Below are 16,173 nucleotides of genomic sequence, written 5' to 3'. Positions count from 1 at the left end.
AAAAAAAAAAAAAAAAAAAAAAAAAAAAAAAAAAAAGAGAGAGAAGGGCAGCATTTAAGCCAGGTCTGTAAGAATATGTAGAACTCGACTTGTAGAGGATGAGGGGTGACCATTATGGGGTAGGGAAACAGCACAAGCAAAGACATGAATGTGGTATCATTGAGGCATAAGGGCCAAACTAGTGTTTAGGAGCCACAGATGCCCAGAGGACTGAGAAAGTCTGGAGATGACTAGTTCTAAACCGGGGTATGTGCCGGGCATGGTGGTTCACGCCTGTAATCATAGCACTTTGGGAGGCCGAGGCGGGTGGATCGCCTGAGGTCAGGAGTTCAAAACCAGCCTGACCAACATGGTGAAACCCCGTCTCTACTAAAGATACAAAAATTAGCCAGGTATGGTGGCAGGCACTTATAATCCCAGCTACTTGGAAGGCTGAAGCAGGAGAATTGCTTGACCAGAGGAAGTGGAGGTTGAAGTGAGCCAAGATCACACCACTGCACTCCAGCCTGGGTGATAGAGACTCCATCTTAAAAAATAGTAATAATAGGCCAGGCGCAGTGGCTCACACCTGTAATCCTAGCACTTTGGAAAGCCAAGGTGGGTGGATCACCTGAGGTCAGGAGTTCGAGACCAGCCTGGCCAATATGGCGAAACCCCATGTCTACTAAAACTAAAAAAAAAATGGGCCAGGCGCTGTGGCTCATGTCTGTAATCCCAGCACTTCGGGAGGATGAGGCGGGTGGATCATGAGATCAGGGGTTCGAAACCAGCCTGGCCAGCATGGTGAAACCCTGTCTCTACTAAAATTACAAAATCAGTTGGGCATGGTGGCGAATGCCTGTAGTCCCAGCTACTTGGGAGGCTGAGGCAGGAAAATCACTTGAACCAGGGAGGCAGAGGTTGCAGTAAGCTGAGATCATGCCACTGCACTCCATCCTAGGCCACAGAGCAAGATCCTGTCTCAAAAATAATAATAATAATAGTAATAAAATAAAAAAAAATAAACTGGAGCATGGAGAGCCCCAAATGCTAGTAATCTGTTTGCAGCAGGAGCCACTGTTCAAATGGGGAACTAAGGAAGGAGGTGACATTAAGCTGTTGGAGTATTGGGAATAGATGGAGGAGGACAGGGGTAAGAAAGCCCAGTACAGGCTGGGCGCGGTGGCTCAAGCCTGTAATCCCAGCACTTTGGGAGGCCGAGACGGGCGGATCATGAGGTCAGGAGATCGAGACCATCTTGGCTAACATGGTGAAACCCCGTCTCTACTAAAAAATACAAAAAACTAGCCGGGCGAGGTGGTGGGCGCCTGTAGTCCCAGCTACTCGGGAGGCTGAGGCAGGAGAATGGCGTAAATCCGAGAGGCGGAGCTTGCAGTGAGCTGAGATCCAGCCACTGCACTCCAGCCTGGGTGACAGAGCCAGACTCTGTCTCAAAAAAAAAAAAAAAAAGAAAGCCCAGTACAGAGAGATGAGAGCCTGGATTAGGGCCTCGGCAGTGAAAACAGTGTGGAGACAACTGGGGACAAGAGCTGCCTCCAGTGGGGGAACCATCTGATCAGATTGGCCCGGAGTAGATAAGTACAGGGGGATTTGCCTGGATGGATCCACCTTGGCAGTCCCCCTGTTACCACCTCCTGTGGGAGAGAGCTGTGGCAAGCTTCCTTCCCCAACCCCAATATCAGAGTGACACAGGGACAGCACTCCCCTTCTGCATTGTCAATTCACGAGTCTGGGGGAATAAGCCCTACCTGAGGGATATCGAAAGGACTAGGAAGTCTGGGATCCACAGACATCATCCCAAAAAAGGGATCTGGAGCATCTTCTAGGGTCTCCATCATGGCCAGGTGGTTAGGAAGTAGTAGGCTGGGTCTGGGAGAGAATGTAAGCCGTCAGGGACTGAGGCTGAGCTAGGCTGAGGCCAAATTGGCAGGTGTCCCATCAAAGGCCCAGGGAACACTCACAGCTCAGTCTCCATATCTATTCGGATCTGCAGCTGGGCACGGTGGAGGCGCTCCAAGATGTGCTGGATGTCCTCTGTGGGCAGGGAGGGCGAGGTAGACAGCCAGCTTAGCAGACAGCTGCTCAGCCCGCCCCACCTCTGAGGTTCCCAGCCTTACCCACGAGGTACTGGCATTGTTGAGAATAGACGCGGATCACACCGATCTGAAGTTGGGCTGAGAGATAGAGGGAGAAGCGGGGCCGCGGCAGGCCGGGCTGCGGGGGTTGCACTCGTACCAGCACGTAATTGAGTATTTCCTCGCTGGGGAACAATGGGCCCTGATTAGCGCTGCGCCCAGGACTGGGCCCACAGCGTTGCCCACCCCATCCCCTAACTCACCCCCCGCCCCAGGCCCTCCTTCCCTTTTCTGGGCCTTACCAGGTCTTCACCACATTCACCCTCAGGTATTCGCGCTTCACCAACCGGCTGCCGCGCGTCGCCGCCAGCCTGAAGTGGGTGGGGAAGGTGGGAAAATGGGGACGGAGGGGGAGCTGTCAGGCTGGGATCCCGGCCAGCATCCCCCATCGCGCGCCCACGGGCCCCACCCTTACCAGATGGTGGCAAAGCAGCCGGTGTGGCGCTGAAGCACGTTGGGATAGTAGAACATCGTCCCTCTGGCCTTTCACCCTCGATTCCACCAGATCCCCGTTTGGATCTGAGTCGGAATTCTTTAGGGCACAGAATTCCCAACAACTTGGAGAGAAGTCAGGATTTGGACTTCTCTGGTGGCAAGGTGGGTGTACCCAGAAAACCAAGTTAATGAGGCAATGAACAATGGGTGTATACACGATTACCGGGATAACTGAGACGCAGGAGATAGGCGCCCCTCTCTGTGGACCCTCAGTGGATCCGCTCGCCACGTGATGCGTCGAACTTGAGCCTTCTGGCTTGGGTTCCACGTTGGAGATGCAGAGCTCCAAGGGGACGCCCGGGCCGGAATCCAAAACGGGTCCCGAGGGAGCACGGTGTCCTCCACAGCAGGCCTCCGTCCTCGAGCGCTGGGAGCGATGTCAGGCCCCTGGGACTTTCACTGGCTTGGGCCGCGGGCCCGGGCTGCCTCCCGCAGGACTAGATGGCACCGCGGGAAGCGCGCGCTCCGGAGCCCAGCACCTCACTCCTCATTAGATGGCGGCTTTTGCCAGGACAGCCAATGGGGAACGGGGGTCGGGTCGGGAGCGCCAAGTAGCCTAGGCTCGAGGCAACAGGGTCTCCCGAGGCAGCCAGCAAACCAATCATAAGGACTCTGCGTGCCGCAGGGGTCCATTGTGAGGTGTTCCGACCAATGGGCTCTGGTTCTTGCCTCTAGTAACAGGCGCTCCTTCCTTGACCAATGAGCGCATACCCCCCGCTCTCCTCTAGCCTGGCAACAAGGGCGCCTCAGTTGGTAGGGGAGTTCGGGTCACGTCGGGGGCAACTGTGCTGGGCCTCTTCCGGGTGCCAAGATGTACCTTGCAACGCGCCAGACCTGAGGTTAGACCCCGCCCTTCCCCCAGTCCACAAACTCCGACTTTGTTTCCAACTAGGGCGTGTCGTGTGCTGCAGAGGTAGAAAGATGTGAGATGAGGCCGGGAGCTGTGGCTCACGCCTGTAATCCTAGCACTTTGGGAGGCCCAGGAGGGCGGATCATGAGGTCAGGAGTTCGAGACCAGCCTGATCAACATGGTGAAACCCCATCTCTACTAAAAATACAAAATTAGCTGCTCGTGGTGGCACAAGCCTGTAATCCCAGCTACTCAGGAGGCTGAGGCAGGAGAATGCTTGAACCTGGGAGGCGGAGGTTGTAGTGAGCCGAGATTGTGCCACTGCACTCCAGCCTGGACAAGAGAGCAAGACTCCGTCTCAAAAAAAAAAAGATGTGAGATGATAGTCTTGGAGCCCCCACAGGTCAATGAGGAAGAAGTCAATCGTTTTTGTTTTGTTTTGCTTTGTTTTGAGATGGAGTCTCTCACTGTTGCCTAGGCTGGAGTGCAGTGGCGCTATCTCTGCAATCCCGGCACACTGCATCCTCCGCCCCCCATCCCCTCAGGTTCAAGCGATTCTCCTGTCTCAGCCTCCCGAGTAGCTGGGATTACAGGCGCCCTCCACCACACCCAGTTAATTTTTGTATTTTTAGAAGAAACGGGGTTTCACTATGTTGGTCAGGCTGTTTCTTTTCTTTTTGAGATGGAGTTTCACTCTGTCACCCAGGCTGGAGTGCAATGGTGCGGTCTCAGCTCACTGCAACCTCCGCCTCCCCAGTGCAAGGGATTCTCCTGCCTCAGCCTCCCGAGTAGCTGGGATTACAGGCACCCACCACCACACCCAGCCAGATTTTGTACTTTTTAGTAGAGACAGGGGTTTCACCATATTGGTCAGGCTGGTCTCGAACTCCTGACCTCAGGTGATCCGCCCGCCTTGGCCTCCCAAAGTGTTGGGATTGCAGGTGTGAGCCACCGCCCCCAGCTGAAGAAGTCAATCTTACACGAAACTCCAAAAGGACTTACTGGGGTCACTTCCTAAATCTGAACAACTTAGGTTATGGGCACACCACGTGGTCCTTTCCCAGCTGCCAGTGTTCTCCCGGCTGAAATAGACTTTAGCTTTGTTGGATGCAGCACATACTTCCCAGCCTGGAAAAGCCATATTCTTAAACAATTATTTGTGTAAATTTAAGAGGTCTGGTTGTAATAACTAATAACCCTTGTCCCTATGCCTCCTACCTTTGCACAGCCATTTCTTTGGCCTAGAATGTCCTTCTCTGCCTTGACTCCAGGGCATACTTCTTCCTAAGACTTATCTCTTACTGCAGCTGAGCTGACCTTATCTTCTTACAGTTCCCTTCAATTTGGGAGCTTTTTTTTTTTTTTTCTGAGATGGAGTTTTGCTCTTGTCGCCCAGGCTGGAGTACAATGGACCATCTCGGCTCACTAAAATCTCTGCCTCCTGGGTTCAAGCAATTCTCCTACCTAAGCCTCCTGGGTAGCTGGGACTACAGGCGTGTGCCACTACGCCCAGCTAATTTTTTTGTATTTTTAGTAGAGACGGAGTTTCACCATGTTGGCCAGGCTGGTCTCGAACTCCTGACCTCAGGTGACACCCACCTCAGCCTCTCAAATTACATGCCTATACTCACAGCTACTTAGAAGGCTGAGATAGGAGGATCGATTGAGCCAAAGGTCGAGGCTGCAGTGGGCCATGATCGCACTACTGTGCGCTCCAGCATGGGTGATTGTCTTAAAAAAAAAAAAAGAAAGAAAGAAAGAAAGAAAGAAAGAAAAAAAGAAATACACGAGGTGGCCATAAGTGCTATGAAGAAAATGAGGCAGCATAGGAGGATAGAATAATGACGACTGCTATTTAGGGAGGGTATTTCAGGGAAGCCATGCCCCCTCTCTTAAGAGATACAATTTGAAGAAAGTGGGTAAGTCACGTGCTTACTTGAAGGAAGAGTAATTTAGACAAAAGAACCGGCAACTGCAAAGATCCTGAGGTAGAAATGTGTTTGGTGGGTTCAAGGAGCCTGAAGCAAAGCGACAGGGGAAGAATGGCAAGGGGCGAGAGAAAGAGGGGGCAGGGTCACATCACAGGACCTCAGAGGTCGTTATGGGGATTTGGGCTTTTACCCTGGGTGATTTGGGACCCGATGGAAGGTTCTGAGCAGAAGAGTGACATGATCAGAATTATGTGTGAAAAGGATCTCTACTGTGTTGAGAATAGCTTAAGGTAGACACGAGTGGAAACAGATGTGAAGGAAGCAGAGGAGAAGATATGAGAGATGGTGGTAGTTTGTTCCAAAGTGTTGCTGATGGAAACAGAGAGAAGTGGTCAGACCCTGGATACATATTGAAGGAATAGCGACAGGATTTGCTGATGAATTGGATGTGGGGTATGATAGAAAATGGAAGGAGGCCAGGTATGGTAGCTCACACCTGTAATCCCAGCATTTGGGAGGTTGAGTGACTGGGAGTATAGGCGCACACCACCACACCTAGCTTTTTTTTTTTTTCACTTTTTTTTTTGAGATGGAGTTTCGTTCTTGTTGCCCAGGCTTGGAATGCAATGGCACGATCTTGGCTCACTGCAACCTCTGCCTCCTGGGTTCAAGCGATTCTCCTACCTCAGCCTCCCAAGTAGCTGGGATTACAGGCATGTGCCACCATGCACAGCTAATTTTTAAAATATTTTTAGTAGAGACGGGGTTTCACCATGTTGGTCAGGCTGGTCTTGAACTTCTGACCCCAAGTGATCCACCCAACTCGGCCTTCCAAAGTGCAATGATTACAGGTGTGAGCGACCGTGCTTGGCCTCACCTGACTAATTTTTAAGAATTTTGGGGAGCCAGAGACAGTGGCTCACACCTGTAATCCCAACACTTTGGGAAGCTGAGGTGGGCAGATCACCTGAAGTCAGGAGTTCAAGACGAGCCTGGCCAACATGGTGAAACTCTGCCACTAAACATACAAAAATTAGCCTGGCATCATGGCATGCACCTGTAATCCCAGATACTCGGGAGGCTGAGGCAGGAGGATCACTTGAACCCAGGAGGTAGAGGTTGCAGTGAGCCAAGATTGCACTACTATACTCCAGCCCGGGCGACAGAGTGAGACTCTGTCTCAAAAAAAAAAAAAAGAAAGAATTTTTTTGTAGAGGTAGGTTTCACTATGTCACCCAGGCTAGTTTCAAACTCCTGGGCTAAGGCAGTCTTCTCATTTCGATCTCCCAAAGTGCCAGGATTACAGGCGTAAACCACCGCGCCCAGCTGAAAAAGAATTTTTTTTTTTCTTTGAGACGGAGTTTTGCTCTTGTTGCCCAGGCTCAAGTGCAGTGGTGCGATCTCAGCTCACTGCAACCTCCACCTCCTGGGTTTAAGCGATTCTCCTGCCTCAGGTTCCCAAGTAGCTGGGATTACAGGTGTCCACCACCACGCCTGGCTAATTTTTTGTATTTTTAGTAGAGACAGGGTTTCACCATGTTGGCCATCCTGGTCTCAAACTCCTGACCTCAGGTGATCCACCCACCTCGGCCTCTCAAATTACTGGGATTACAGGCGTGAGCCTCAATGGCCAGTCAATTTTTTTTTAATTAAAAGAATTAAAATAAAATGGAAGTCAAGGAGATAATTTAGACCTTGTACAAAGAAGGTCCAGGAGGGATTTCATCACATTGCATCACATTGAGGGCACAACAGGGATTGTACAACTCTGCACTCAGTACCTCATTTCTTCACTGCTAGTGCAGAGCCTGTCTAGGCACTTGGCTTCCCAGGGGGATGATGGACAAGACTGAAGGGAAGAAGGAAGGTCCATGGAGGCAGGGAGGCTCAAAGGCAGCACTGAAGCTTGCCAAATGAGGCAGCAAGAAGGTCCTAGGAGGACTTAGGCATCCAGATTTGATCATATGTAGGAGCCATTGAGGGCTGAAGAGTGAAATGACAGGAGGAAGTCTGGAAAGCTAAGCTGGTGTCATATGCAGGAAGAAGGAAGCTGAAGGCTGTGGCCTGGGTTGGAACTAGTTTGCTGGAAGTGAGTGTACAAAAAAGTAGGTGACAAGTGGCCTTGTGGTAAAGGAAAAACTTCCAGTTTGGTAGTAAAATGAACAGGGGGGAAAGGGAAAGGAGTGTCAGCCAATTTGGAGCCCTCAAGTCTCATGAACAGCATGTTTGTGACATGGCAGTCTAGGCCGGAGTGCCTTTTTTTTATTGTTTTTTTCTTGAGACACAGTCTTGCTCATTGCCAAGGCTGGAGTACAATAGCACAATCTTGGCTCACTGCAACCTCTGCCTCCCGGGTTCAAGCGATTCTCCTGCCTCAGCCTCCCAAGTAGCTGAGATTACAGGTGCCCGCCACCATGCCTGGCTAATTTTTGTATTTTTAGAAGATGGGGTTTCACCATGTTGGCCAGGCTGGTCTCGAACTCCTGATCTCAAGTGATCCACCCACCTTGGCCTCCCAAAGTGCTGGGATTATAGGCGTGAGCCACCGCACTCAGCCAGCCAGAGTGTCTTTTATGGGGCTTAGATAGAGCAAGGAATCCAGTTTGGGAGTACCCTGCTGGGGTGACAGTGAAATTTGTGCTGGAGGAAGAGGTGCCAGTAACAACAGATACAGGTTTAGCAACTCTTCTCTCTGACTCCTCTGTTCTCAGGCCTCAGGGCCTCCAGACCATAGTTTCAGGTCACCTTCAAGTGTCTCCTCTTTGTTTAGACCTCCAGTCTAACCTCAGGCCCGATGTTGAGGCCTTCTAGCAAGAACTATGAAGCCCAGACTTTACCATGTGAAGTTGGTGGCTATAGTGCCTGGCTGAAGGCTTGGTGCCCCTTTCGATGGCCTATCCCAACCCACTCCCTAATCTTGTCTGCCCAGAGGGTACCTCTGTAGAGTGCCAGGCCCAGGACCCACAGGGCCCAGATAGCATATTAGCCAGAACCTGTGGGCAGAGGAGAGGAAAGAGGCTGGAGATGTCAGCAGGAAGAGAACCCCAATGCCCCACTCTTAAGTTTACATCTCTGTGATCACTGCTACCTTCTTCTCCCAGAAAATCAGATACTGATTCCTCTTTCAATAAAATTTTATTTTAAATCCTTAGTGAATATCTAAGAGGAAAATATAAAGTGCTTATCTTTAGAGTTGGGAAGTCAGGGAAGAAGGAGAGGGAGATGCCCCCTGGGTTCACACCATTTGGAATTTCCCAGTCCCTTACAGATGAAAGAGGGTGTATATGTCAAAATTAAAAAAAAAAAAAAAAAAAAGGATAAAAAATTAGCCTTGAGTGCTCCACCAGCCAGTGTGTGCGAGGATTTTCAGGATACAGTTATCACAGACAACTATTGAAAATTATCACAAAGAGGACAGGTCAATCGTGTGAAGAATGAGTCTATTTCAAAGGAGACAGGAAGAACAAAGAGGTGAGGTGGAAGATGGGTACCCCACGTTCTACACCAGGGACAGAATGGCTGCCTGCTGCTCTGGAGTCTCCTCCAGCAAGTATCGGGCAAAGGCCTGCTCCATCTGTATTGGAAGAGATAGAGAAGAGTGTCTCAGTGAGTGCATCAGGGACAGACACCACCCCCAGGAGCTCCTTCCCCACTAGGAAACCCCCTTTGCCTCCTGGAGTACCACTGCCCCCGTTCTCATTAGATGGGTACTCTGCCCCTGCTCTGAGCTCACCTTCACTGTGATAAGATTCTGTGGAGTATGGCTGGGGCCACGGCTCTCTTCCCAGAAATTCAGTGTTACCTGGAACTTCGGTGGGGGGCCTAGGCCCTGGAAGTACTTGACCAAGTCTGAAAGAGAAAGGGTCAAGAATTGGAAGAACAAAAAGAAGAGAGGGCCACAGGCAGGGAGGCAATAGTGAGAAACCCATGATGGAGAGAGGTAGGAGGGGGTCCTGCCACAGCAGGAGCTGCAAGGTCAGAAGTACTTGAAACTAAATGCTACTCACCCATGTGCAAATAGGGAAAGGGTGCCCCTGCCTTAAATAAGTGCTTAGAAGTAGATCACTGCACAACTGAAAAAGCTCTCTGCTGGGAGAGTTTAGAGTCCTCCCGGGCAGCAGCCCTGGCTGCTAACACAGATGTGCCCAGAACTTCGCTGCTTGCTCACACCCTTCCAGTGCTAGGGTACCCATGGCGCTGGGAACACCCACACTCTGCACCCCGTGTACACCTGGTCCCACTCTTAAGGTCAGGTTTAGAATTGAGTAGGAGCTGGAATTGGATGGGAGAGAAGTGCAACCCTAAGGCATGCCTGGACTGTAGTAGAGACAGTGCAGCCAGGGCCAGAGTGTGTGCTGTGTGCCAGCTCTCCCAAATCTGTGTATCTAGGAGAAGGCCACGAAGCTCAAAATCTCTGTGCCAGTTCTTCTGTGCACCTTCACATAGTGACTGCATGCTTCACTGTGATGGTATTCTTCAAGATACGACACTCTTGTGCTGGGCTCTACCTGAACCACCTCTTCCATTGTCTTGGCTGGAGGAGAGCTGCCAGGTAGCTGCCAGGCTGGGCATATGGCCACACAGGATGTGCACCACACAAGTGCAGAAGAGCCATGCATAGGCTACATGGAGGATCTGCTGGCAGATAGGGAGGTGGCAGGACCCACCAAGTTGGGCCCAGGGGGTACTAAGAGGTAGGGGGTGGGAGCTCAGGTGCCCAGAGAGAGCAGCCTCACCTCTGCAGAAGTAGGCGGTTCTGAAGAGCTCCACGCACTCGTTGCTGGGCAGCAGATGCGGGCCTGGCCCAGGGGGAGCCTGGGGTGCATTCCAGGAGATGGGAATGGGGCAAAGGCGCTGCACGAAGAGGCCTCGGGGGTTGCTGGCCACCAGGATGCCCCTCTCAAGCTGGCTCAGCAGGCGCTGCGTGGGCTCCAGTGGGCCAGGCTTGGGGAACAGCACCTGCTCCATGCTGCTCTCAGAGCCTGAGGGCTCAGCCACAAGGCGGCAATCCAGGCTTTGCACCTGGGCCTCGCCCACCACACGTCCATTGTAGATGAAGGTGAGCAGCAGTGAGTAGTCTGGGGAATAGAACAGCCCTACCTGGTGCTGGAGGAGCATGCAGGCTGGCAGCAGCACCTCCCCAGGGGAATAGTTCCACCTTCCCTCCCTGCACCAGCCAGGGGACTTCCTCTCAGGTTTTCCTGTCACTCAGGCAAGTAGCTAGTATGTGATTGACCATGAGGCCTCAGGGTTTAACGACCAGGGGCTTGTAGTTTACTAGAAAGTCCCTTGAGATTGGGCCTCTGTTTGGCCCAGTGAAATCAATGTCTCAATGTAGATTTCCATGAGAGTGTATAGGGTGATATTTTTGGGAAGCAAGCTTTTTGGAGTCTGGCCAGGCATGTGAAATTCTCGCCACCTAGAAACCAGTGCCTTGGGCTATGGTAATATGGGCACAGTTTGCTGTAAGCCCTGACCGACTAGATAATGCATGCACAGTCAAAGGTGGAAGACCTTGGGGCACAGGGCACAGGAGAAAGTCAGAAATGCCATGTACCTGACTCTGGAGGAAGCAGAAACTCCAGGGACCTCTGATCCCCTTGAAAGGGGGCCTCAGTTGTGTCTGTACCTGGAAGGGAAGCAAAGGCACTGGTCATTCAGAGTGGGACTGGGGAGTCTCGGGCCAGAGGGTGTGGCATGGGGGACGACACAAGAGGCAGGGCAGGTGATACCTTCCTGTGGCTCAGGGCTGCTGCTGCTGCTGCTCCCGATGTCTGAATGGACTGCTCCCCACTGGCCCCTCCTCCTCCTGCAGACACAGTGTCTTTTTTTTTTTTTTTTTTCTTTTTTTGAGACAGAGTTTTGCTCTTGTTGCCCAGGCTGGAGTGCAATGGGGCAATCTCGGCTCACTGCAACCTCTGCCTCCTGGGTTCAAGGGATTCTCCTGCCTCGGCCTCCTGAGTAGCTGGGATTACAGGCAGATGCCACAACACCCAGCTAACTTTTGTATTTTTAGTAGAGAAGGGGTTTCACCATGTTGGTCAAGGCTGGTTTCGAACTCCTGACCTCAGGTGATCTGCCCGCCTCGACCTCCCAAGACACAGTGTCTTTCATTGGCCCACCTCTCCCTCTAGTTACTGTCCTGCCCTCAGGCCCACCCAGTTCCCTTTCCATCTCTTACATTATTGAGGGAGTCCTGGAGCACAGAAGGACTGAGTGTGCAGTTCTGTATGGCACCCGCTTCCTCCTTCCTCTCAGAGGACACAGAACTGTGCTGTCGCTTTGATGGTGATTTCTGAGTCCCTGGCTGGCCTGTGGAATTGTTGAGGGAGACAGAAAGGTCAGGGTCTTGAGCAGGGACAGAGGGTAAGGGAGAGGTCTGAGGCAGTGAAGAATGGGCAGGCCTAGGAAGGGAAACCTGGGTAGCAGCCCTGCAAGGGCACGGACAAGGCAGAGCTATGAGAAGCCTGGGGGAAGCCTGCACATCTATCCTTCCTCCCCAGTCTGCTGAGTCTAGGAGTGGTTGGGCAAGGGGAAACCCACCATAGAAGGTTCCTGGTGGCAGCAGCCGATACACCTTGTAGGGCTCAGCAACATCCATGCGGCCCCTCTTAGGAACCTCCTCAAATTCAGTACTCTTGTTGAGTGCACAGCGCAGGCGAGTCTTCCAGACAGCGGGGCCTCCTGTGTCCCCTTCCTTATACTTTCCCTTAAATATTGCCCAGGCCTAGGAAAGAAAGCAAGGGAAAAAGAGACAGTGTGTTACAGGCTCCAGCTACCCCTCCAACAGGACTGGCTTTATGGGTGTACAGCTCTAAGCTCAGAAGGGATCATGCAGGGTCTGTGCTCTGCGTTGCCATCTTGAAATCCCCAGTATTTTTTTTTTTTTTTTTTTGAGACAGAGTCTCACGCTGTCGCCAGGCTGGAGTGCAGTGGTACGATCTTGGCTCACTACAACCTCTGCCTCCCTGGTTCAAGCAATTGTCCTGCCTCAGCCTCCTGAGTAGCTGGGACTACAGGCATGTGCCGCCAGGCCCAGGTAATTTTTGTATTTTTAGTAGAGACGGGGTTTCACCATGTTGGCCAGGATGGTCTTGATCTCTTGACCTCATGATCCACCCACCTCGGCCTCCCAAAGTGCTGGCATTACAGGCGTGAGCCACTGAGCCTGGCCAAAATCCCTAGAATATTTGAACAAGGCCTCCACATTTTCATTTTGTACTGGACTCTGCAAATGATGCAGCTAGTTTTCCTCTCCAGTCTCTCCCTTGTCTGAAACCCAGGCAGACGCAAGTGCTCGAGGGTGAGTGTACCAGTGTATATACCATCTCTCACACAGAGGAACAGTGGTTTCCAAGCCCTTTCACCTTGAAGAAGGCAGCATCCTGGTCCTCTCGGAAGTCCTGCTTGCCTGCATGCTTCCAGGGAATCCGGAACATGGTCTTAGCTGTATCATCCCAGCACACTCCGGGGAACTGCCCGCTCTCCACTTGCTCCACCACCCAGTTCCGGAGTTTTCGGGTACAGCGTGCCCTGCCTGATGCCATCCTGGGGGATAAGAGGAGCAGGAAGCATCAGAACTGACACTTTGGGAGGGAACATCTCCTGAGACCCTGGCCATTGAGACGAGATTCTGGCAACAGGTCCCAGAGATCCCATCCATCTTCTTTTAGCTCTAGACACATTTCAACACTCTATGAGACAGAATTGTTTCCTTTCTGCCATCACTAGCAATGACAAAAAACAAAACAAAACAAAACCCAAACATTGTTTTAGCATTCTAAGCTGTGATACCTGGAAGGAAACCTTGGGCATTGGTCTTAATTTTAGGACTTTTCAGAAATGTATTGTTTAGGAAATAATTCCTTTGGTGATCGTTCCTGGTGAGAGGCCCTGTCTAGATTCCCGAGCATCAGCAGAGGCAGGCTCTGCTGAGATGCATCAGGCCCTTCACCCACTGCCCCACAGCCTACACAACCTAGCCTCTGACCCCCACCCCTCTGCCAGCCCCAGGAGTAGGTGGGGCAGGAAGCAGGGGTGGGGGTGGAGCTGCAGCACAAGTGGGCAGGGCCAGACGGCAAGGAAACAAATGGCCCACTGAGGCTGGGGCAATGAGCCTTCTTCCCTGAACAATCCAGCAGTAGGTCCTTCTGACCTTTGCCTACAAGGGTCTGGGGTGCTGGCCCTTGTCAGTCTCATTCTCAGGCTGAATCTCCCACTTCCTGACTTAGAGGTCTTCCGTCTATCCTGCAGTCTAACAGAGGGACCCTTAGGACCCCCTACCCCCAATCTGGCTGGACTTTCTAGCCCTAGATCCCAGGCTGACTCCCATCCTTGGCTGATCTTACCTGAGTTGCTGTCCAGGCTGTTGCAGGGCTCAGACGACCTCAGCTTAAGTCCTGGCTGGGCGGCTGATCTCTCCACCCCTTTCTACAGTCCCCACCCTAAGTTTCGGTTCTCCTCCAGGGAGGGCCTTTTCCCAGAAATCACGTGGTCTCAGAGTTGCAGGGAACTGGTGGCCACCAGGGGGCAGCAGCATCTGAGCATCTCACTATCAGGATGCCACTGCCGCAGCAGGTGGGCCCTGCTCTACCCGCTCAGCTCCAGCCTGGCTCATTCCCCTTCCTCCCTCAGACACTCTTGCTTGTATCTGACCTTCTCTGGGTGACACTGCGGCTTCCCCAGGGAGGCCAGTTTCCTGGAGTCAGGCCTGGGACCTCTGGATTGCTGTGTACACCTGTGCATCTGTGTTCCCCTACAGTGCACACCTGATACATACTGGGTGACTTCAAATACCAGTCAAATTCGATGAAAGGAAGAAAGGAGGCAGGGAGTGAGGGAGCCCAGGCCAGGTGGCTAGATGGGGAGGGCCTCCCTTGACCATCCAGGGTGTCAACTCCTTCCTGGTCCTGAGTCCAGGGAGGATCAGGCACTAGGTTGCAGGGGGCCCTTTTCAGCAAAGCTCTGTTCACCCCACTCTTTCCCTGGTGCCCCTAGATGGTGGCACCAGGAAGAAGGACCACCAAGAAGCCTGGGTGGTAAGATGCCTCTTTATTGGTGCTGGAGCTGTTCCTGAGGGAGTAGGCCATGGGACCCTCATCAGGACCCTTGCTCTCAGCTACTTCCTCCTGCGGGGGATACTCTGTCCCAAGGGTACCTCTTCTGTCAGCTTCTGCAGGAGAGAGAAGGTAATGATATTAGGAGCCTGGAGCTCAAACACAGCCTGCACCAGGTGACTTCTGTAGGGTGGGGTCAGAGGTGAGGCTGGGTGGAGGCTATACCTGTAACAAGCGGGCCTGGTAGGCAGGGGGATCCTCTCCAGCCAAAGGCTGGGGGCGTACGTGTAGGTAGCGCTCAGTGGCTGTCTCCAGCTCTTCCACCTCATACAGGGTGGCTGGGTCCAGCGAGTGGGCATTGATGAGGCTCACAAGATACTCTTTGTAGTGTGCCCTGGGGAGAAAAGGGAGCAGAATATTTGTTCTGTTGGCTAATATTAACTGAGTGTGTCTAACATAGCTGGGCTCTGAGACACTTGGATGAACAAGATTAACAACCCCTGCCTGTGCCCACACTGCCTGCTACTATCTATCCATGCCCTTGCCCAGAAAGCCTCCTCCCTTCCACCCATTGCGAGACCTACTGCTCCCAGGGACCCATTTTACTGCCTGGACATGCCCTCACCACTTCTACCCACCACCCAACACCATGCCCATGTCCTGCTGACACTCACTGGCACAGGCCAGCATAGCCAGCTGGAGTTTCCTTGCCACAAGCTTCATCCCTGAGCCCATTGGGAACTTCCTTCTGCTCCATTACTCGGCAGCCACCTGAAGGTGAGGGAAGAAGGGAGCCTCTGTTGGGAGGCCAATAACCACAAAGCTCCAGAACTGGGATACTCACAAGGTAGGGAAGGCAGCCTCCAAGGAAGGGACTGAGCAGAGCAACTCCCGCTTTCCCAGTGGCGCTGGTGGGTACTCAGAGGTGCCGTCAGCGGCAGACCATCTGACACAGAGGCAGGAACTTGTCCCTACTTTTATCCAAGCAGGCTTTTGGCTCATAAACACATACCCTCTTGAGATAGCTTTTTTTTTTTTTGGTCGTTACTTATCTCTTGACTAGTTAACTTACTTATTCTGTGAAGGTCTTACCTCTTTTTTTTTTTTAAATAGAGACAGGGTCTCACTATGTTGTTCATGCTGGTCTTAAACTCCTGGGCTGAAGTAATCCTCTGGCCTTAGCCTCCCAAAGTGCTGGGATTACGGGTGTGAGCCACTACTCCTGGCTACCTCTGTTTTTTTTTTTTTTTTTGAGATGGAGTTTCACCCTTGTTGCCCAGGCTGGACTGGAGTGCAATGGCGCAATCTTGGGTCACTGCAATCTCCGCCTCCTCCTGGGTTCAAGCGATTCTCCTGCCTCAGCCACCCGGGTAGCTGGGATTACAGGTGCCTGCCACCACACCTGGCTAATTTTTTTTGTATTTTTAGTACAGGGTTTCACCTTGTTGGCCAGGCTGGTGATCCACCTGTCTTGGCCTCCCAAAGTGCTGGGATTATAGGCGTGAGCCACTGCGCTTGGCCACTTCTTTTGTTTTTTTTTTTTTGAGACGGAGTCTCGCTCTGTCGCCCGGGCGGGAGTGCAGTGGCCAGATCTCAGCACACTGCAAGCTCCGCCTCCCGGGTTTACGCCATTCTCCTGCCTCAGCCTCCCGAGTAGCTGGGACTACAGGCGCCCGCCACCTCGCCCGGCTAGATTTTTGTATTTT

General features: G+C 52.3%; 3 protein-coding genes across 7 annotated transcripts in view; all 3 read right to left on the bottom strand.

The window, feature by feature from the left end:
- REC8 (REC8 meiotic recombination protein) overlaps positions 1–3,589 on the bottom strand; it is a 9,725-nt gene extending 6,136 nt beyond the window's left edge. The window contains exons 1-6 of one of the 3 annotated variants that reach the window (XM_017890188.1): positions 2,794–3,589; positions 2,551–2,692; positions 2,378–2,446; positions 2,118–2,260; positions 1,962–2,034; positions 1,749–1,869 (exon numbers count right to left, since the gene is read on the bottom strand). In XM_017890188.1, the coding sequence (XP_017745677.1) occupies positions 1,749–1,869; positions 1,962–2,034; positions 2,118–2,260; positions 2,378–2,446; positions 2,551–2,606 (462 nt within the window). In that variant the 5' untranslated portion in view covers positions 2,607–2,692; positions 2,794–3,589. Of the gene's footprint in view, positions 1–1,748; positions 1,870–1,961; positions 2,035–2,117; positions 2,261–2,377; positions 2,447–2,550 lie in introns of all 3 variants that reach the window. The other 2 variants (XM_017890190.1, XM_017890189.1) reach the window with 2 other exon arrangements.
- Positions 3,590–8,527: 4,938 nt separating this feature from the next.
- On the bottom strand, positions 8,528–14,396 carry IRF9 (interferon regulatory factor 9). Of its 2 annotated transcripts, XM_017890217.1 has the most exons (10): positions 13,760–14,395; positions 12,779–12,959; positions 11,955–12,138; positions 11,593–11,723; positions 11,471–11,472; positions 11,144–11,220; positions 10,969–11,040; positions 10,148–10,489; positions 9,145–9,260; positions 8,528–8,985 (listed from the first exon to the last, which is right to left on the bottom strand). In XM_017890217.1, the coding sequence occupies exons 2-10, from the start codon at positions 12,956–12,958 to the stop codon at positions 8,911–8,913; spliced, it is 1,179 nt and encodes a 392-aa protein (XP_017745706.1). In that variant the 5' UTR covers position 12,959; positions 13,760–14,395; the 3' UTR covers positions 8,528–8,910. The 2 variants fall into 2 exon arrangements, with proteins under 2 accessions (XP_017745706.1, XP_017745705.1); XM_017890216.1 differs by lacking the exon at positions 11,471–11,472 and having other exon boundaries at positions 13,760–14,396.
- A 46-nt stretch (positions 14,397–14,442) lies between these two features.
- Positions 14,443–16,173, bottom strand: part of RNF31 (ring finger protein 31) — a 13,719-nt gene continuing 11,988 nt past the window's right edge. Inside the window, exons 18-20 of one of the 2 annotated variants that reach the window (XM_017890173.1) lie at positions 15,142–15,238; positions 14,693–14,861; positions 14,443–14,583 (exon numbers count right to left, since the gene is read on the bottom strand). In XM_017890173.1, coding sequence (XP_017745662.1) covers positions 14,530–14,583; positions 14,693–14,861; positions 15,142–15,238 — 320 coding nt within the window. In that variant the 3' untranslated portion in view covers positions 14,443–14,529. The remainder of the gene's footprint in view (positions 14,584–14,692; positions 14,862–15,141; positions 15,239–16,173) is intronic. The other variant, XM_017890172.1, reaches the window with a different exon arrangement.

This window comes from Rhinopithecus bieti, unplaced genomic scaffold (assembly GCF_001698545.2).
Source record: "Rhinopithecus bieti isolate Rb0 unplaced genomic scaffold, ASM169854v2 scaffold_20178, whole genome shotgun sequence".
Lineage (NCBI taxonomy): Eukaryota > Metazoa > Chordata > Mammalia > Primates > Cercopithecidae > Rhinopithecus > Rhinopithecus bieti.
Note: the sequence above shows the minus strand (reverse complement) of the source record. Positions and strands in the feature narration are given on the sequence as shown.